Source organism: Bos indicus, chromosome 16 (assembly GCF_029378745.1).
Source record: "Bos indicus isolate NIAB-ARS_2022 breed Sahiwal x Tharparkar chromosome 16, NIAB-ARS_B.indTharparkar_mat_pri_1.0, whole genome shotgun sequence".
Lineage (NCBI taxonomy): Eukaryota > Metazoa > Chordata > Mammalia > Artiodactyla > Bovidae > Bos > Bos indicus.
Window position 1 is genome coordinate 36,063,841 of NC_091775.1, and position 22,659 is coordinate 36,086,499.

At 39.8% G+C, this 22,659-nt stretch overlaps 2 protein-coding genes across 2 annotated transcripts in view; one reads left to right on the forward strand and one right to left on the reverse strand.

Moving 5' to 3' along the window:
* The first annotated feature begins 2,194 nt into the window (after nt 1-2,194).
* OPN3 (opsin 3) lies at nt 2,195-9,362 on the forward strand. The gene is given in 5 exon segments (XM_019975929.2): nt 2,195-2,752; nt 2,755-2,804; nt 4,277-4,308; nt 9,042-9,235; nt 9,238-9,362. Coding segments are annotated over 5 exon segments (747 nt in total). The 5' UTR covers nt 2,195-2,406.
* Nucleotides 8,321-22,659, reverse strand: part of KMO (kynurenine 3-monooxygenase) — a 71,417-nt gene continuing 57,078 nt past the window's right edge. Inside the window, 5 exon segments of the mRNA XM_019976476.2 lie at nt 8,321-12,253; nt 12,256-12,393; nt 14,358-14,417; nt 14,506-14,607; nt 15,793-15,875. Coding sequence (XP_019832035.1) covers nt 12,191-12,253; nt 12,256-12,393; nt 14,358-14,417; nt 14,506-14,607; nt 15,793-15,875 — 446 coding nt within the window. The 3' untranslated portion in view covers nt 8,321-12,190.

Here is a 22,659-nt window from a genome sequence, read left to right on the forward strand (position 1 = left end):
GGTATCTCTAATTTTCTTGACGAGATCTCTAGTCTTTCCCATTCTGTTGTTTTCCTCTATTTCTTTGCACTGATTGCTGAGGAAGGCTTTCTTATCTCTCCTTGCTATTCTTTGGAACTCTTCATTTAAATGGGAATATCTTTCCTTTTCTCCTTTGCTTTTCACTTCTCTTCTTTTCACAGCTATTTGTAAGGCCTCCTCAGACAGCCATTTTGCTTTTTTGCATTTCATTTCCATGGGGATGGTCTTAATCCCTGTCTCCTGTATAATGTCAGGAACCTCTGCTAATTGCCCCCAAAATAATGTCTTACTCAAAAAAATGTTTTTCTTAAACTATGTTAATGAAACTATGTATCTTGCTTGGAGATCTGTTTTCCTTCAAGGCATGACAATTGTTTTATGGATACAATATATCTTGCCCAGAGACAACTCTTACCTAGTCTTTGCCCCTTGTGCAGATGTGTATGTTGGGGGAGAGAAACTCAGGTGCAACTCTCTCAGCCTTGGTGTGTTTCTTTTATCTGTGATCAACAGCTTGCTAACAAGTATAAGATGCCTTGCTAAAACCTGGCAAGGGAGTGTCTTTTCTACCCCCTTCTGATGTCTATGTCAGAAGCTTTCTCTTTCTCTTTTATACTTTAGTAAAACTTTGCTACATAAAATCTCCAAATAACCAAGCCTCCTCTCTGGCCCCAGATGGAAATCCTCTGCTCTGGAGGCCAAGAATCCTGGTGTCATCCACGGGTCATAGTTGCAACATTTCATTATCTACCCATATATTTTGTAGTAGATTTTTGTCTTCATTAACCACTCCCTTTACTCACCAGGCAGGTCAGAAACCTCCAAGTAATTCTGACTCCACTCTCCTCTCTGTTCACATTCAAGAAGTTGGAGGATTCTGATGATATTAATTGCTGAATGTCTCTGGAATACAGACTTCACTGTTCATACCTATAAAAATATCCTAATTCAGGCTCCATCATATCTTTCCTGGACTATTGCAAAAGCCTGCTAGATGGTTTGCATGCATTGGACTGTGTTTCTGATTCTATACAGCTGCTTCAATGACTGTTTTTTCAGAGGAAAAATATAGAGGAAGAAAAGGAGAACTTAACTATTGTCACTTCTATGCTTAAAAAGCATGACGATGTAATGGATTTATAATTTACTATTTTAAGCAGAAAAAGGCCAAAAAGGAAAAGAAAAATAGGAACAAACAACCAAATGAAAACTTTAGCAAGAAATTAACAGTCTTTCTTAGTAAGACCCTATCTGCTCCTTGTGACATTATCTTTCCTTTCTAGTTATTCTCTGAGCCCCAGTGTCTCGGAATCCTCTCCTCATTCTTAGACCATTTTCTGTCGTTTATTGTCTCCATGTTCCAGGACATAATTCTTCCTTCTTCCTGGAATGCACTTCGCTTGCCTTATTCACAAGTGCCTTTTTCTGTGATTCCTACAATATATTGTATCAAAATTGTAACCCTTACTTCCTGTATGGTTTTTACAGTTGCTTAACTCATCTGCCTCCCCTCTAAAAATCTAGATTTCTGAGTTTCCATCATGGTTGAGTTGCCAGTGTTGGCCCAGTGCCCTGCACACAGTAGGTACTTAAAAGGAGCTTAATGCATGAATAAATCACTCTCTCAGGAGGGGCAGAGAAATAAAAGAATAATGTTGTTAAAGCCTAATTGTTGTGAAACAGAGGCATAGATGAAGACACAGTCTCACAGACTTCCATCCCTTGTCAGAAGTCATGCATGTGACAGTTCATAGGCTGACAGTGCTAGTAGGTAGGTTAACACAGCTCCTGTGCAATTTGACCATCACTTTGGTCAGTTCACACCTGTGGAACCTACTTTGACATCATCTCTATAGCTGAGTCAAACAGTTGAGAGAAGTGAAAACCAAGAGATGACTGTTTTAGTGACTCTTCCTGAACCACTCCAGAGTTTCTCTCTGGAATTTTTCTCTCTCAGAAAATTTAACACAACAGCTGCACCATTAGGCCAGAGCTGATTTTAGAGCTTTTCTTTTTGTCCTGCTGTAATTCGCATGGGCTTCCCTGGTGGCTCAGTGGTAAAGAATCTGCCTACCAATGTAGGAGACTCAAGTTCAATCCCTGGGTTGGAAAGACATCCTGGAGAAGGAAATGGCAACCCACTCTAGTATTCTTGCCTGGGAAGTCCCATGGACAGAGGAGCCTGTTGGGCTACAGTTCATAGGGTTGCAAAAGAGTCAGATATGACTTGGTGACTAAAGAACACATGCCTTTTCCACTCCACACTTTCTGAGTAGATGTATCTCCAATTGAATTTCTGCAGGACTGTGAGGCATATTTCTTTTTAGATATTTTGGCTTTGGGGGCACTTTGTTGGTTCCAGATGCTCTGTAAGATACTTCGGTGATGAATGTATCACTCCTGGTGGGTCTTCCCGCACTCCCCTGCACCCCCACCATGCCCTGCTATGCTGTCCCACTTTCTCATCTTGCAGAGATTGTTTCCATCATCACCCTAACCAGGCTGGCGTATGAGTGTTATATTTGTGTGATCCATGCCAGAGTGATCAATTTCCCCCAGGCCTGGAGGACCATCCCTTGCATCTGGCTGTCCTCAACAGTGTGGTCAGGAGCATCTCTCCTGGGCTGGAACAACCACATCCTGGACATGCATGGGCCAGGCTGCACGGGGGACTGGCCATCCAAGGACACCAGCCACTCCTCCTTTGTGCTTTTCTTGTTTCTTGGCTGCCTGATGGTGTCATTGCTCATTGTCACGGCCATATTCTGTTTTCCATTCAAAATGTGAGTCCAAGACTATGAACACCTGTCCCTCAAACTGTCCTGGGTAGAAATTTTCCCTCAGAAGAGAATTATACTCTTCCCCCACAGCTGGTGCAACTCTCGGGCACTTCCTGTTTGATAAAATTTTGCACGGTGAGTCACTGTCTACAAAAAAATCAAAGAGGAATTTACTCTCTCTACGTCACTCTCTAAACCAGAAAAAGGAAGGAAAAGTTTCTGGATGGACACAATCAACAACCCCCAAAACCCTACATTCTCAAGCATTCTGAGAGTTGAAAAACTCTCATAATGGGGATTTCTCACTTCCCATAATTTTATTCACCGAATCTGCACTAGAGAATGGCACAGTATTTTGTCTGGAAATCACCTTTTGAGTCATAAACGACAAGAACTGACCGTGGCAGGTTTCTTGTTAAGTGCTAGCAAGAAGGAAGTCTAAAGATTATAGTCAATAAGATAAGCTGGAGAAAAACCACATTGGAATCCCAGCATCTGTACCCAGTGAGCAGTGAGACTTTCTGTTATTATTGTCTAGTAATCTTTGGATCTCTGGATGATCCACTCTGTGTGTGTGTTAAGTCACTTCAGTGGTGTCTAACTCTTGGTGACCCCATGAACTGTAGCCTCCCAGGATCTTCTGTCTGAGGGATTTCCCAAGCAAGAATACTGGAGTGGATTGCCATACCCTCCTCCAGGAGATCTTCCTGACCCAGGGATTGAACCCAAACCTCTATGTCTCCTGCACTGGCTGGCAAATTCTTTACCACTAGCACAACCTGGGGAGCCCAATCTACTCTCTACTTAGTTGCTATTGCTATTACAAATCATCAGTTCTCATCATACTCTCTTGTCCTACTATGCCCCACCTCATTGTTATGAAACAATCATGCTTCTTATTTGTTGGGCAAAATAAAGTAATTATCAAGAAATTCCTCAACTCCTTGCCTCCATGTTCAAACTCATTGTTAGACCTCACTCTTTAGTTGCAAGGTAATGGGAGAGATCTCTCAGGACCAATCTGATTCTAGATTCTTGTTTTCTTCCCCACCCCCATTCTCTACCTCAGGGACCTCTCTCAAGTAATAATTTTCTCTTTTACTTATATCCTCAATTTCTCCCTTACTACTGGCTCAGTATCTTTAGCATGGTGGTGGTGGTGTAGTCACTAAGTCGTGTCTGACTCTTGCAACCCCATGCCAGGCTCCTCTGTCCATGGGATTCTCCAGGCAAGAATACTGGAGTGGGTTGCCATTTCCTTCTCCAAACTCTAGCATATAACCATGCAAATTTAATTCAAAATATATCCTCAACTCCCTCTAGCTTATCACTTTATTTTTCTCATCACTGTTAAAGAAAACTGATGCCACTTTATCACTACATAAGCATTTATTTGACCAATATTTATTAAACATCTAAAATGTACCAATTGCTTGCTGTTATGGGCTGAATATTTGTGTCCCTCAGATATTCAGTGTGATGGTGTAGGAGATGGGGCCTTTGGCAGGTAAATAGGGACATACGAGAATGGGGTCCTGAGGGTGGGGCCCTCGTGATGGTTCAGTGCCCTTCTAAGAAGACAAAGAGAAACCACTCTCATTCTCTCTCACAACTGACAGGATATAGAGAGAATGTGGCTATCCTCAAGCCAAGAAAAGAGGCCTCAGAATGAAAACCTTACTGGCAACTTGATCTTAGACTTCCCAGTCTCCAAGTCTGTGAGAAATGAGTTTCTATTGTTTAAGCCACTCAGTAGTAATGTGTTATGGAAGCCCAAGCGAAGACAATTACTATTTACTGAGGATACATAGTGAATAAGGTTGAGTCACAGCCTCAGAAAGTCTGCCATTTAGTAAATTCACATATTTATTCCTCAACCCATTGCAAATTGGCAATTCCTTCTTCTACCACACTCTCACAGAAACAGCACTCATTAAGGTCATTGATGGTCTCCCATGTTAGAGCCAATGGACACTTTTCAGGTTTTTCTTTTTTCCTGGAATCTGTGGCATTGAGACTTGTGACATTGTTGACAGCTCCCACTTAATTGTGAGTTTCTGCTCTTAATGTTTCTAGGACTTCTTTCTCTGTTATTTTTGTTACTGACTCTCTGGCCCCATCCTCTTGTCTCATTCAAGGGCTTTTTTTTTTTTTTTTCTAATTTTATTTTATTTTTAAACTTTACATAATTGTATTAGTTTTGCCAAATATTAAAATGAATCCGCCACAGGTATACATGTGTTCCCCATCCCGAACCCTCCTCCCTCCTCCCTCCCCATACCATCCCTCTGGGCCGTCCCAGTGCACCAGCCCCAAGCATCCAGCATCGTGCATCGAACCTGGACTGGCAACTCGTTTCCTACATGATATTTTACATGTTTCATTGCCATTCTCCTAAATCTTCCCACCCTCTCCCTCTCCCACAGAGTCCATAAGACTGTTCTATACATCAGTGTCTCTTTTGCTGTCTCGTACACCGGGTTATTGTTACCATCTTTCTAAATTCCATATATATGCGTTAGTATACTGTATTTATGTTTTTCCTTCTGGCTTACTTCACTCTGTATAATAGGCTCCAGTTTCATCCACCTCATTAGAACTTATTCAAATGTATTCTTCTTAATGGCTGAGTAATACTCCATTGTGTATATATACCAAAGCTTTCTTATCCATTCATCTGCTGATGGACATCTAGGTTGCTTCCATGTCTTGGCTATTATAAACAGTGCTGTGATGAACATTGGGGTACACGTGTCTCTTTCCCTTCTGGTTTCCTCAGTGTGTATGCCCAGCAGTGGGGTTGCTGGATCATAAGGCAGTTCTATTTCCAGTTTTTTAAGGAATCTCCACACTGTTCTCCATAGTGGCTGTACTAGTTTGCATTCCCACCAACAGTGTAAGAGGGTTCCCTTTTCTCCACACCCTCTCCAGCATTTATTATTTGTAGACTTTTGGATCGCAGCCATTCTGACTGGTGTGAAATGGTACCTCATAGTGGTTTTGATTTGCATTTCTCTGATAATGAGTGATGTTGAGCATCTTTTCATGTGTTTGTTAGCCATCTGTATGTCTTCTTTGGAGAAATGTCTATTTAGTTCTTTGGCCCATTTTTTGATTGGGTCGTTTATTTTTCTGGAGTTGAGCTGTAGGAGTTGCTTGTATATTTTTGAGATTAGTTGTTTGTCGGTTGCTTCATTTGCTATTATTTTCTCCCATTCTGAAGGCTGTCTTTTCACCTTGCTAATAGTTTCCTTTGATGTGCAGAAGCTTTTAAGGTTAATTAGGTCCCATTTGTTTATTTTTGCTTTTATTTCCAATATTTTGGGAGGTGGGTCATAGAGCTTCTTTTCCTTGGGCCTCTTTATTCTTCAGTTCAGTTCAGTTCAGTCGCTCAGTCACATCTGACTCTTTGTGACCCCATGAATCACAGCACGCCAGGCCTCCCTGTCCATCACCAACTCCCGGAGTTCACTCAGACTCACGTCCATTGAGTCGGTGATGCCATCCAGCCATCTCATCCTCTGTCATCCCCTTCTCCTCCTGCCCCCAATCCCTCCCAGCATCAGAGTCTTTTCCAATGAGTCAACTCTTCGCATAAGGTGGCCAAAGTACTGGAGTTTCAGCTTTAGCATCATTCCCTCCAAAGAACACCCAGGGCTGATCTCCTTTAGAATGGACTGGTTGGATCTCCTTGCAGTCCAAGGGACTCTCAAGAGTCTTCTCCAACACCACAGTTCAAAAGCATCAATTCTTCTTGCTTTCCTCTTAATCCATTCACTTTATACTGCCACCAGATTAATTGTTCTCAAGTGAAAATTTTCTTACGTCACTACCCGGAGTAAGTCCTTTAAGGGTTCCATTGCCTTCATAATTAAAAATAAGGCCTCTGAGCTGACTCTCAGGTCCTGCATGGCCATCTCATTTTTCACACACCAGTCTCATCCAGTCTCATTTTTTCCACACACCGTCCCTTTAGCCACCTCAGGCTCCAGGCAACTGTAGTATTTTTTGTCCCCAGAAATTGACATGTTATTTTACCTCTTTGTCTGAGCCCATTTCCTTTCCTTGGAACATTTTGTCTCTCCTGCTTTTCTAAACTCCTCCTCACCTCAGAAGGGCTGAGATCAGGATCTACTTGCTATTACCTACCTCTGAACTGGTTCTCTCTCCTGTATATTCCCATGGCCCTCACCAGTCATCTCCCTCATGGCATGTATCACCTTCGACAGCAGTATATTTATGTACTAGTCAGCCTTGCTGAAGAGTGAACTTCTCAAGAGAGACCCAGTCTTATTTATTTCTACATACATGCAATAGGGACAAGCAACTACTTTTGGAAAGAGTTACAGAGGGCATAGGAAGAAGTGGTGAAAGTACGAAGAACTATGACTGGGTCTCTGCTGCCATATCAGTAAACAGGTGTTAGGGGAAACACACTGACTGAAAGTGCCCACTTTGACCAGGCACCAAAGTCATCATTTCCATGAGCTATTTTATGACAGGAGGTCCCAATAAGGAACACGGAACTAACAAGCCACTACCAACCAGAAGAATTTGGGAAAGGTCAAAAGGAGATGCCACATGTCCTACCACCTCCCAGAATCCTGCTCGCTGAAATGCATCTTGGATGAGCAGTATATGCACCCCTAGGAATGACCCCGCATCAGACTGATTAGCCAGAGTCAACCTGGAAACTAATCCCGTTGCCGAAACTGCAAGACATGTGACAGAGCCAATCTCCTGTGTTCTTTTACCTTGCTGCTCTCTGCCTGGGCTTCCCTTCCCAATAAAATCTCTTGCTTTGTCAGCCCAAGTCTCTGTGGACAATTCATTCTGAGTGTTAAACAAGAGCCCACTCTCAGGCCCTGGAAGGGGTCCCGCTTCCTGCAACACAAGAATGTCAGAGTCACCAACAATCGCAGCCACCACACATTTATAATACTAATAGCAGGAACTTCTGTTACCAAGTCCAAGATTGTTCCGCAAGCCACACAACATGTCAATAAATTGGGAGACAAAGTTTTGGGATGAGGAATTAATGACTTTATTTTAAAAGCCAGGAGTCCCAGAAGATGGCTTTCTAATGTCCTAGAGAACCATCTTGCTGGGGTTGGGATGCTAGCTTCTTTTATAGAACAAAGAGTGGGGAGATGAGGAGGTAAACTAAAAAGGGCGTGTGTGTGTGTGTGTGTGAGAAGTCGCTTCAGTCGTGTTCAACTCTTTGCAACCCTATGGACTGTAGCCCACCAGGCTCCTCTGTCCCTGGAATTCTCCAAACAAGAATAACTGAAGTGGGTTGCCATGCCCTCCTCCAAGGGATCTTCCCAGCCCAGGGATTGAAACCATATCTCTTATGTCTCCTGCATTGGCAGGCAAGTTCTTTACCTCTAGTACCACCTGGGAAGCCCCCAAAGGCCATAAGTTGCAAATATTTCCTGGTTTCAGCCAGACTCTGGGATGGGATGTGTAGGATATTCCCACTGACTGTAATAACAATTCTAAGACCTACCAATAGAGGCTTGCATTTGTTAGGTAAAATTTTATTAAAATCAGAGTTTAATACATCAGAAAACATTTTATGTTTAGTAATGATAACAAATACAAAGTTAATAATTTATTTACAATTCTTACTGCACTATGCAGATTACATCCATTATCTTTGCAAAACTCCATGAAATAGATACTAATATTATTTTATTTATGGATTTATGAGCTAGGTTCAAAGGAGTTAAAATTTACTTGCTTCAGGACACTTTGGTGCCTGGATTTGAACCTGGTTTGCTGTTGTATATTTTTACCAACTGATATGTAATCTTGATACAAGGGGAAAAAACTCTTAACCTAATTAAAGGCACATTAGTAAGTACACCAAGCTGAAACTCTGCTAGGAAGGCCCTTGACTGTCTCTGCTTCCCGCAATATCCCCGGATTGTAGCACAAGTTGCCTCACCTCATAAGGGCTCATTGAATATTTGTGGAATGAATTAATGTTCAAAATGCCTTAAAGAAACACATCTAGCTGCCTTCATGGAAGGTTCATGCAATTTGAATCTATGGATATTATATGGCATTGAAAGAGGCTTATGTAGTAAAGTTAATAAGAATTATAATAAGTAAAAGACATTAAATTCCAGGATTAATTAAGTAGACTGAGCATTACCACCTAACTCCACATCAGCTAATAAGTAAAAAAGAACAACCCAAATTAAATTAATCCAATTTTCCTAAATGTTAATCCAGGTTAAGGGCCAGACTTTTACTTAACATTCAACTTTATTTTCTCCCTGCCGAGTTTTAAAGAGCCCTCTTGCAGCTCTTATGTTTCTAACTGCTGAGATGCCAGATACCGGCTAAAGACCTATCTGCAGTTGGGAGAGAAATGCGTTTAACATCCAGTGTGAAGTCACAGAAAGACAGGGACAGGCCAAAGAAAAAAGAACTTTTAACTCTTCTTCCATCATTTTTATCATCACTAATGATGAATCATTATCAGTGGGTGACAGTGACAGAACCAATGGGTCAAAGGTTGATGTAATCCAAGTTCATCCTTTATTGGATTGAAAAACAGTAATGAAAGATGGAACTTAAATCAGATGCTATTTAGACTATCATTATAAGGACCATTTTGGAATTCCCCATCTATGTAATATTAACAGAACTTTTGTGATTCAGAAGGGAATCTGAATTGCTCTTGGACTCTTTGACCTCAGGGAGTAATCGAGCAAGACGGATTCTTTTAATTCAGTGGTTGCTTTATACAATGGAAAATCACTTAGGGCACAAGGTGCGTATCAGGCACCATCAACTTCTAACCTGTCAGAAATTTTCACTTCAAATACATATTTTTAAATGACTGAATTTTCCAAAGCACGTAATGTATTTCTCAAAAAGAAAGAAAGAAAGAAACCCTTGGCAGTTAAAATGATTTTGTTTCATACACATGTGTGAAATTGCTAGAAAATCTCAGATTTTCTGTAGTGTTGGGTCCTATTTAGTGTCATGTCAAATGTTTGCTCAATCAAATTTATCAAAGAGGCAATTCTAGAATGAAAAAGAAAATCAGTTCCTTAATTTTATGTGAAACCAAAGACTGTTGCTCTGTGTAACATGATAAAGAGGAGCTTCAGACAAACTGTTGCTGAGCAAGCTCTAGAAGATACCATTGCAAAGCAACACACAAGGGTTTCGCTGGTGGCTCAGATGGTTAAAAGCAACACACTCACACACAAATGATGGATTTCAAGGTGATCAAGATTTACAGGTAATCATGCATTAGCAGTGGATGTACATGGTGAAGCCAGTGTTGATGGAAGAGAGATGTCTCCATCTATTTCATTTCAAATCTGAACATGGTAGGATTAGCCTCTCCTCCTAGTGATTTCTCATAATTTTCCAAGAATTCTAGATTTAGAAAAAAGGTTCCAGCAAAAACCAAACAAAGCTACATTTGAAGGAGAATGAAAGTAACTGTAGGACTGTATTCATGAACTGTGTTATTTAATCCTCATTGCTTTTCAATCAATCCACTGCATAAATTGTGGTCAGAGCATGAAGAGGCTGTTTTTTCATGAGTCATTATTTAGACTAAACATGGATTGTTAGGACTCAAGGATTTCTTTGACAATGTAGGCAAGTAAGTGAACCATTTCATTTCCTAATTTTTATTTCTTACATGACTATTCTAAGTGGTGTTGCATCTTCATAATTAATCACACTTGAAAGAAAGTGAAGTCGCTCAGTCGTGTGCGACTCTGTGTGACCCCGTGGATAGTAGCCTGCACCAAGCTCCTCCGTCCATGGGATTTTCAAGGCAAGAGTACTGGAGTGGGTTGCCATTTCCTTCTCCAGGGAATCTCCCCAACCCAGGGATCGAGCCCAGGTCTCTCACATTGTAGACAGACGCCTTACTGTCTGAGCCACCACTTAAAAGACTGCTAAGTGATTCAGTTGGCCTATTGAAGAAGGAAGAACCAAAAAAAAAGTATTCACTAAATGAACTTTTTGCTTTGTTTTTGAAGAAACAGACTTATTTTTTGTTTTCTCTGAATTGTTCTTTATTCCTGTATTTCTAAATCATATTTAAGTTAATACTCTAAGTTATAACAACCTAAGATCATGTATGACAACAAAAACAAATTTCAACTGTCAGTGAAAATGAGCATGTCTATATAATCTAGAAAAGACAAAAGTTCTCCACATAAAAATTTAAGTTGTCTGATTTCATACATTTCTTTAAAATTGAATAATATAGTTTGAAGGTATTTGGTGATTTTAGGAGGAAAAAAATTTTTTTCCAGGCCTTGTTTTAATTGTCAGTGATTCTGAAACTTTAGTATTTCTGTGAAAATTATTGACATTCTCAAAAGAAATATAAAATTGCATGATTTGGAAGAATAATGATTTCCTGTAAGATAATTAATGCATTTAACATAGTATATCCAATAATTTAGAAATAATACAGAGGCCCAGAGACATTAAAAACATGTCCAATGTCACACGTTTAGTTTATATTGAATCTTGGAGCAGAGCTTTGCTTTTCTGATTCACAATCTAGTGTTCTAAATGAACTTTTAAACATCAAGTTTATCCCTGGTTTTGCAGCATATAGTTTAAGAATGTTAATAAGTTGCTTCTGAAATGGAATAAACATGGCTTCCTCTTTCTATGAAACTGTTTCCACCTTTATGTATATAGATATTTAATTTATAAGACTCTTCCTAACCTTTACTTAGTATGGCTTTAATAGCCTTAAATATGGTTAAAATAGTATGTTTTATATTATGACTTTTAACACAAAATTTTTTTAATTAAAAAAATAAACTTATAAAATCCTCAGAAGGTAATACTGGCATTTGAAGACTGGGAAATAAAACTGATTCATTCTGAACTCTTGAGAAAGCCCCCTTTGTTTATTTATACTTCTAGTTTTAGCAAGAAAATCTGAGCCCTGTGTTTGAGTGAGTTTCATCCAAGTGATGAAAAGTACAATTAATACTAATCCATTAGGCAAATTGTGACTTTTAGTCTCAAGTGTTAAGTCAATCCTATCATGATTTTCATTAAGTCCTTTAAAGAAAAGTATGATCGTGACTTCTTGAGATCTCTAGGGCCTTACTTTTTGAGAAGTGAAAGAGATCTTAGTCATTGTGCTTTTATATTTAGAATGATGTGACCTAACAATAGTGCTGTGGGAAAACTGCATTTTACAACTGAAAATGATGGGTTATTTTTTCAATAATCACAATAAACTTGCAGAGAAATTCTACACTGAATTTGATTATAAGCTGATAAATATCTTCCATTAGTGAATTAAATGATAATGGAAACATGATTTTGTTCCTGTTTTGGTTACAGAAAAATCAAATATTTGCTACTTCAGGATCTTTTTATCACTTGCTAGTGACATTGGGAAATTGTTCTAGTGACTCCAAGGAATTTACAGGGAAACATGTCCTGTATTCTGGAAGTAAGTGACCCACTCTGATGGTCTTCTCAAGTAGTCCAGGGGGCTCGGTGATTTGTAGCGCATAAGTAGGTAGGTACCACTGACAGCTATCAGCGTTCCCAAGAGAAAAAGTCCTCCATTTATCACCTGTAAAAAGAGTAAGAACTTTCCTTTTATTTGTTCAGAGATTAAAATCTTGAAAATAGACTTCATTTTTAAACAGCATTGTTTACTTTCCTATTTATTCTTCAATGTGAAACAGATTTCATTGCATGACCACAAGGTGAAGTCCTGCAATGGCTGGTAATTTGAAGCTTTCTGCCTTCCTCACTCTCCTCTCTCTTCCTAGAAATTCCTGAATCCACATGTTCTGTATAAAGAATTCTTAGCATTCAGTCTTTGTCCAGCCACAAAGAAATCCACAATTGAAAAAAAAAAAAAAGAACTATGAACTCTGTCTTGGAAGAAGCCAGAAGTGATTTAGTCACTGCTCAGACCCTGCATGAAGTGTCCCTAAGAAGAGTGATGGGTCCAGTGAACCTCTGTGACTTGGAAGATGCACATTCAAAGATGCACCTTCACCATCTACAGTCTATCAACCATACAAGCCAAGGTGTCAAGCCTGGGTTGTGTGCATTCCCGTATCATCCTGGCCTCTAACATTACACCCATGGTCCTACATTTAACTGCCTTTTGCTATCTCTTTCCCCTTTGGACTTTTAGCTTTTTGAGGCAGGGACCTTATTTTATTCATCTCTGTATGAATAAATCTTGATTCATTACAATCTAGTCTCTATACAGCAAAGTAATCTTTCTGAAATCCACACCTGAGACTTCAAGTCTCCTTTGTCTTCCAATTTTCCTTAAAATAATATTCATGGTGTTTCAGGTCCTACTTGCTATTCCAGCTCCTTCTCTTGTCATTCTCGCACATATGAGCTTCTTCCAGCTCCACCGAATACTTGCCACTCTGAATGTCTGAGAGGTTTTTTCAACCTCCACCCTCCTTCCCCGAGTCTATGACCATTCCCCTCAAGGGCAGTGCCTCTCCACTGCAAGTATCCATTTCCTGTACTAATCTCTGAGCTATACAAAGGGTAGGGGCTGCCTCATGTTCATCACCATGCCTAGCTCAGTGTTTACGTACTAAATAGAACTATTTATTTAGTCAATGAAGTTGTAACATTTCCACAGTGGAAGATCAGGAATCTGAATCTCCATATATGGCATCTGTGAGTCGACTGCCCAAAATTAATGTGGTATAGCATTACATTGGAATTAGATTGTGTTTTATAAGTAATTTGACTTTGTCCTTTTTTTTATGTTAAAATCATAGAAATCTCAGTATTGGAGGGAATCTCATTGCAGTCCCATCTTAAGTCATTGACAATTACTACAATACTTAGATGTTTTTCTCAAAGAACAAATATAATTTTGTATTACTGGTTTTGTTTTTTTCAGAAATAGAATCATTTGTACTTGTTGTTCAGTTGCTAAGTTGTGCCTGACTCTTTGCGACCCCACGGACTGCAGCATACCAGGCTTCCCTGTCCGTCACTATCTCCAAGAGTTTGCTCAAACTAAAGTCCATTGAGTCAGTGATGCCATCCAACCATCTCACCCTCTGTCACTGTCTTCTCCTCCTACCCTCAATCTTTTCCAGCATCAGGGTCTTTTCTAATGAGTCAGCTTTTCACATCAGATAGCCAAAGTATTGGAGCTTCAGCTTCAGCAACAGGTCTTCCAAAGAATATTCAAACCAGTCAATCCTAAAGGATTTTGCCCAATTTTATAAGTTAAACCCATAGGAGTATTGCATGAAGAAAGTTAACTGCTAAATAAAAGTAAAAGGTCATGCTGCTAAAATAAAATAAAAAGTTTAGAAATGTCAGCATCAGTTTCTTTTTTGAATTTCTTCTCTTCAAGAGTTGCCTCTTCTTTGTAATTTTGTTCATTAGGGATTCTGTCACCTGTGTAGCCAGGACATTTTTTATTGGAAGGCAAACACTTGGTGTCTGTTTCATTATTTCCATATTTGTCTGAGGTAAACATAACCATAACACTGTAAACTTCAACATATCAAATTACAAATAAGTGTAACTTGTTCCCACCTTTTTCTGCCAGTACCAATGCAGCACGGCTTCATGGTATCTTATTCTGGAAAAGGTGACCTATAAAAGTTTAAAAAGAATTCTTAAGTATTTTATAATGACTAAACAGAAGATTAAAATGAGGAAGTGTCTTAAATCCAGACCTTACCATTGTATAAAGAGGAATAAAGGTAGATGGCATAATAGCGTGAAGAAGTCTCTCTATGTTCTTTCGGAAGATGAACCACCTTGAGTTGACATGTGCTCGCATCTGTAATAATGTAAGGAGTCTCAAAGAAAATCTTTTAAAATGTACCTTTAATTGTTTACTACAACTTATTATCACTCTTCATTCCCATTCACCACAAAGCCAGACTCAGAGTAGTCAAATAAATTCTTGCTTCCTATCCATTTCAGTCATTTTCTTTTTAGCCAGTGTCACAGGACAGTAACTTGAAAAGGTATAGCAATTATGCCAAACCTGTTAGAACTCTATTTTGCTCGAGGGTCAATTCTATTTCAGCAAGTGTTTGCATGAATCTGTGAGTTGTCTGTGAGCCCAAAGATTTGATTAATTTCTGTTATTTCCTGGTCAGTTTGCCACATTATTTTGGCAAGAAGAGATCCGTTTAAAGCTATGCCTCTTGGTTTAGTCCATATTCAAGATAAATCTTATGTTATAATTGTCTTGTTTTAAAGACAAGGCAGGATATCTCAATGAGAATTCCAGAAGCTTACAGAAGCTTACCTTCACCACACATGAAAAAATTCTGCTTAAGTTGAAGTCTACTTTATTTATTTCTGTCTTCAGGAGAGATGGAAAACAGCTACACTCTTCCTAAAAATTTATCTTGTAAATTTTTTTCATTTGATTGAAAAACTATAACCATAATCATTTACCGTGAGTTTTCATGTGACTGGCTCAAAATGGAATTGTGGTTTTCTTCTGAGTATTAATCTACTGACTGTGAATTTCTTTGGTGTTAAGTATTTCTTTCAGTACAAAATCCCCCAAAGACTATTTAATGCTACTTTAAGTTCACAGCTTATAATGTTAAGAATGGGAAGGTTATTCAATGTCTCTTAAATTTTCCAAATATATTAACTCATATCAAAAATATTCTTTCATTAAAACAGTATATTATTAACTCTACTAAATGTCTAAGGCTAGAGCTTATGAATGATCAGATATTGAAACCAGACACTTTTTCATTTTTGTTACCTTCTAAATGTCCCTGAAATACAGATGAAGAGGGTGTGTGGGGGTCATTATCACTGTCTCTGCCTTCATATCTCAACCATGTAAAAAGGAATGCTCTGTGTGTGTGTGTTTTCTTTTTGAACCTATTCTTACACAGCATGCATGAGATGGGGCTGGAACAAGGAAAAATTAAAGAATGTTTGTTAGAATATCAGTGCATGATCTTATTGAAAAGAACAAAACCTTCTCACTTACCTCTATGTAATTGTACATGGATAGGTCTGAAATTGCATGGTCATCTGGAATTCTAAGTCTTGAGAATTCTGGAAGACACATACCTAGAATCCAAGTTAAATAAGATGTCTTTCCCAAAACAGTCTGTAAAAAAAATGGGCTGAACTCTATACAGTTCAAATTAAATGGTGTATTCTCTACCAGTGTTCTCTTTAACCTTGTAAAGCTATGGACAACAAAGCTGTATGACCAACAATCCATGAATACTGAGCAATAACACATGGACATTTCCCATCACCTATAGTTTAATAAGACTTCCCTGTAGCTCAAACGGTAAAGAGTCTGCCTGCCATGCAGGAGACCAGGGTTCGATTCCTGGGTTGGGAAGCTCCTCTGGAGAAGGGAATGGCAATCCACTCCAGTATTCTTGCCTGGAGAATTCCATGGACAGAGAAGACTGGTGGGCTACAGTCCATGGGGTTGCAGAGTTGGACACGACTGAGCAACTAACACACACACGCATAGTTTAACAAAGCTTATGATAAAGACTATGAAATATACTAGATTAGTAAATCATTATTTTTTAATTCACAGTTGGAAAGCAGTTCATATAAATAACTTTAAAGTGATTCCAAATCCTTAGATGTTGCTACTCTTCTTTTTGTTCTTCCTTGCTACCCCCATGTAAATTTGTTTCATTTGAACCTAAGTCACCTGTTTCTGTAGTGTGTGGTTATCACATTCACCTCACATGTGAAATGTCCCTGATTCTAAACCAGGTAGAAACAGTCTTCTCTTTGGGCTTCTCTGGTGGCTCAGACAGTAAAGAGTCTTCCTGCAATGCAGGAGACCTGGGATTGATCCCCGAGTCAGGAAGATCCCCTGGAGAAGGGAATGGCTATCTGCTTCAGTATTCTTAGCTGGGAAATCCCATGGACGGAGGAGCCTGGAGGGCTATAGTTATGGGGTCACAAAAAATCAGGCTTGACTGAGAAACGAACACTCACCTCAGCTCACCTTGTTAGCTTAAACATTAGCTTCTTCATTATTCTCTTATCTCTCAGAGGAAGGCCCCATGTTTTACTCATGTTTGAAAACTTAAACTGATATATGGTAAATACTGAATAAATATTTGATAAAGTAATGATTGATATAACTTCACAGGGCCAAACAACTCCCATTTTGGGGAAGCCATTTCTAAAGTCTGAGAGTGCACTTAAGTACAAGTCCCAGCTTCACCACTTTCTAGCTACTTGGCTTTGGGCAAGTTACTTAAGCTTAAATTTCCTAAGTTGTAAACTCTAAGCTTAAATTTCCTCAGTTGTAAACCAGGCACAAGAATAGTACCTATGCCCCTTGTTTTTCATGAGATAATACATTAAAAAAAACCTTGCAAGATCCCCAACACATATTACATGTTCAGTGATCTTAGTTATTATTGTGACAGTTAGTTTTATCTATCTCTTATAACTAAAACCAATATTGACAGTATGTTCTGTTATATAAGCTCTCAGTCTATCTCCACCATTGTCATCACATGCTAACTAATCACACAAGGGCTAAGAAGGGAGGAAAGAAAATGCCTCTGGATCCTGAGCATCTGAGTGAGATAACTGGGAAAGGAAGTAAGAAATCCAGAAGAAATTTACCCTAGAATACATAATCTTTTCAGATTCAGATACTATAGTGTTCACTGACACCCTATAACACTTAAAATTCTTTTTACTCTGAGCTTACTATATTCCAGCCTTTTTTTTTTTAACTTTTTTTTTTTTTTTTTTTCTTGAGGGATAGGTGATGTACAATATCCCAGAAGGTGCCATGGTAAAGAATCCACCTGCCAATGCTGGAGACCCTAGAGATTGGGGTTTGATCCCTGGGTTGGGAAGAGCCCGGGAGTAGGAAGTGGTGACCCACTTTGAAAGTCCACAGACAAAGGAGCCTGGCAGGCTGCAGTCCTTGGGGTTGCAAAAGAGTTGAACACTACTGAGCCCACACAAACAGTCACAGTCACATTACATGAGTTACAAGGGTATAACATAGTGATTCACAATTTTTAAAGGTTATACTCCATTTATAGTTATTATAAAATATTGGTTATATTCCCTGTGTTGTACAGTATATCCTTGTAGCTTATTTATTTTATACCTCATGGTTTGCCCCTCACCTTACCCTTTTACCCACTAGTAACCACTAGCTTGTATCTGTGAATCAGGCTTAAAAAAAAAAAAATGCTTTACACAAGTCATTTGATTTAACCTTCACAGCTTTCTGAAATTGGTACTATCCCCATTTTATTGATGGAAAAAAAATGAGACTTTAAAAAGATAAAGTGACTTGTTCAAGGTCACAGGGCTAATAAGTTAGCAAGTCAAGACAGGAATCTGGAGAAAACAAGAAGGCAGAGGTGTAGGTAGACATGGAGTACAACTCTCTCCAAGAATACATCAGGAATGCACCTTCAGACACAGAAGTGCATGCAGAACACCAGCTGAGAGTGGACAGGAGTACCTGACCAAAGGAAAAGAGTATATAGAATCACACAAGACTTGGCAGGATGAAGGAACTAGGGGAAAAAACAGGAGTGTTAGTAGGACTGGACCTGCCCTCAGTGGGTGGGGGCACTGAAGCAGGGGTCCGATCCCCACATCGGGGCAATTGTCTGAGTCAAAGGAGAAACATTTAAGGCTGAGAGTGAAACAGCTGATCTGTGGCAGCTGAAATGGAATGAGCATCAGACAGTCCTTGCTGCAGCCATACATACCTCGGAGAAGGACACAGGTCTCCTGCAAGGTGCAGTGTCTGGGAGCTGAAGTTTAGGGATTGTGGAGCAATCCCAGGGTGAGGGCTACTGTTGACTGTGGAAAGACAGATCAAGGGGATATGAGGGAGGAAACTGTGGTGGGAAATGCCTGTGGAGGAAAGCCAGGCAGCAATGGAAGCAAGGCAATACTGCTGAGTCACACGTAGGGTGCGGAGCCATCACCACAGCCTCTCTCTCTCCACACACCAGCATCAGCAGCTGAACAATAGAGAGGCTGGCCCATCAAACGCCTGACGCACTGAACCACAGAGCAGAACCCCACCCAAGGTGCTCCTTTAAATGACTGATGTGCCTCTGATCTACAGAGTAGGACCCCAGCCACAGGGGCCCCTCTATGTGCCTGATGCATGGAACAACAGAGAAGGACCTCAGGCAAGGGAGCCCTCTAAGTGCCTGAATGGACAGAGCAACAGAGAAAGACTGGCCAAAGAGGCCTACTTATCGTCAGCTACTAAAGGCTTGAAACAAGACTGTTAGGGCCATAACTCCTATGGTGGAGGCAGTCCATGTTCCTGCACGCTTGGTGCTGCCAGGGTCCCCACAAGCCAAGCAGCTGCACCACCTTCACACTCAACTCTCACTGGGGCAGAGCTGCCACAGGCAAAAAAGTCTTGCATCTATGGGCGCAGGGTCGCTTCGGTTGTGTCTGAGTCTTTGCGACCCTGTAGACTGTGGCCTTGGCACCCCACTCCAGCACTCTTGCCTGGAAAATCCCATGGACAGAGGAGCCTGGTAGGCTGCAGGCCATGGGGTCGCTAAGAGTCGGACACGACTGAGCAACTTCACTTTCAATTTCACTTTCATGCATTGGAGAAGGAAATGGCAACCCACTCCAGTGTTCTTGCCTGGAGAATCCCAGGGATGGGGGAGCCTGGTGGGCTGCCGTCTATGGGGTCACACAGAGTCGGAAACGACTGAAGTGACTTAGCAGCAGCAGCAGACTGTGGCCTGTCAGGCTTCTCTGTCAGGGAGTGGGGTTCTTCAGGCAATATTGGAGCGTATTGGCCAATACTGGTTGCCATACCCTTCTAGAGCACTATATTTCCTGCTGTCCTAGCTGCCAACTCCCCTGAGTACCTGGTGCTGCCAGAACCCCTGTGACCCAAGCAGATGCACCACCTCCAAACATGGTCCTCACAGGGGCAAACCCAAGTCCTCCAGGGAAGCCTCAGGAGCAAACCCCAGTGGATGACCCACATACAGAGGTGAAAATAAAACCACAATTGAAACCCAGGGGCAGTGTGGCTAAGGAAGAAGACCCAAAACCTTCCCACCCGGTGTACAAGCTGCAGATTAAATCCACACGATCAACTAGACAGAATCTGTGTCTATGGAATATACAAAAGGTCATTGAGAGTGCCCACAAAAGAAAATGCACTAGTTCTGATAGCTGTGGTCATTGGAGGCAAGAACACATAGGAGCAGGACCAGATTAGAATCTGAGCTTCCCCCAAAGCAGGTCCAGAGATGAGCACAGTGTTGGAGGGCATCCTAGGGAGGTGAGGTGGACTGTGACTCCCAGTGAGGGAAAGGACTCTGACAGCAGTAACTCAAGAAAAACATTTATTATTCTTATGTTTTGACTTGTTGTGTAGATTCTTTTGGATCTTTTTTCTTTGTTTTTCCTCCCCACGCCCCACCCCCCCCCGCCCCCCCCCTCCACCGACTCCCCAACCCACTGCTTCTGTTGTAGTTGTCAACTGGCACTATGAAATCTAATTAAGCTTTTGAGATTTTTTTTTTCTTTTTCTATGTCACATTTTTTATTGTTGTTATAAACCTCTGCCTCTACATTGGGCTTTTGCAGTTCTGTGGAGTTCCTCCCTCTTTTTCTCTTTTCTCTTCTTTTTAATTTTAATTTTTTAAACCTATTATTATTTTTTCTACATTTATTCCTTTGTTTGCTTTTCCTACTATTCTTTTCCCCTTGCAGTTAATCTTGAATGTATGTAAGTCTTCTTTATATAACTCTATTTAACTTTGCATATCTATTCTTTCTTTCTTTTCTTTCTTTCCTTTCCTCTCAACATATTTGTTAGTTTTATTGCTTTATTCCCCAATTGGCACCTTGCCTTAGTTTTGTTTTCCAGTTTGTGCTTTAGTTAGTTTTGTTCTCGTAGATATAATTTTTTATTTCCTTTGTTTGCTGGGTCAATCTACTCTATTTTTGTTCAACTGTTTTGACTTTGCTTATGGGTGTATTTGTATATGTGTATATTCTATTATTTTAATTATTATTTGCCTGATTTTTTAACTGCCATTTGTCTGGGATTCATCTTTGGTTTCTTGTTTTCAGATATTTGCTTTAATCTGAATTAATGCCATAACAAACCACTTGTGGAAACTTTATTCCTGACCAGAGATCAAGCATTGAGCCTTTGGAGTGGGAGCACTGACTTCAAAACACTAGACTACCAGAGAACTAACACTAGGAAGTATCAACTAGTGAGAATTCACACAAAGGAAACCACTTGAATACACTACGCAGCATCACCCAACCCCCAGGAGCATCCTGTGCAGGACACCTCACCTAAACAGCACACAAAACAAAAGTACACACCCCACCATCAGCAGACAGGATTACCATCTCACTCAGCCTTGCCCATCAGAGGAAAAACAAACAAACAAACAAATCTCGCCCTATACAAAGCTTACACAAACCAATGGACCAACCTTAGGAGGGCAGAAACCAAAAGGAAGAAAGAATTAAACCTTGAAACCTGGGAAAAGGAGACCTCAAACTCAATACCTTAAAAAAAATAATGAAAAGGCAGAGAAATGCTATACAAATGAAGGAACAAACTAGAAACACAGAAATTCAAATAAATGAAGAGAAAATAGGCAAACTACCTGGAAAAGGATTCAGAATAATGATAGTAAAGATGATCAAACACTTTGAAAACAAAATGGAGAAACTGCAAGAATCAATTAACAAAGACCTAGAAGAATTAAAGAATAAACATATAGAGACAAACAACACAATTACATAAATTAAAAATACTCTACATTTGACATTTGACATTGAAGTCGCTCAGTCGTGTCCAACTGTTTGCGACCCCATGGACTGTAGCCTACCAGGCTCCTCTGTCCATGGAATTTTCCAGGCAAGAGTACTGGAGTGGGTTGCCATTTCCTAGAAGGAATCAATAGCAGAATATCTGAAGCAGAAGAATGAATCAGTGAGTTGGAAGATAAAATGGTGGAAATAACTTCTGAAGAGAAGAATAAAGTAAAAAGAAAGAAAAGAACTGAGGATAGTCTCAGAGACCTCTGGGAAAATATCAAACGCACCAACATTAATATTACAGGGGTCCCAGAAGAAGAAGAGAGAAAGAAAGAGTATGAGAACATTTTTTAAGAGATTATAGTTGAAAATTTCCCCAACATGGCAAAGGAAATAGTCAATCAAGTCCAAGAGGCACAAAGAGTCCCATATAGGATAAACCCAAGGAGAAACACCCCAGACATATACTAATCAAACTAACAAGACTAAACACAAAGAAAGTATATTAAAATCAACATAGGAGAAGCAACAAGTAACATACAAGGGAAACCCCATATACTTAACAGCTGATCTTTCAGCAGAAACTCTGCAGGCCAAAAGGGAATGGCAGGATATATTTAAAGTATTGAAAGGGAAAAATCTACAACCAAGATTACAGTACCCATCAAGGATCTTATTCAGAATTAATGGAGAAATAAAAAGCTTTTCAGACAAGCAAAAGTTAAGAGAATTCAGTACCACCAAACCAGCTTTACAACAATATTAAAGGGACTTATATAGTTAAGAAATACAAGAAAAGAAAAAAGATCTACAAAATAAACCCCCAAAAATTAAGAAAATGGCAATAGGAACATATATATCAATAATTACTTTAAGTGTAAATGGATTAAATGCTTCAACCAAAAGACACAGATTGGCTGAGTGGATACAAAAACAAGACCCATATATATGCTGTCTACAAGAAACTCACTTCAGACCTAAAAACACATAGACTGAAAGTGAAAGGATGGAAAAATATATTCCATGCAAAAGGGAAGCAAAAGAAACCTGGAGTAGCAGT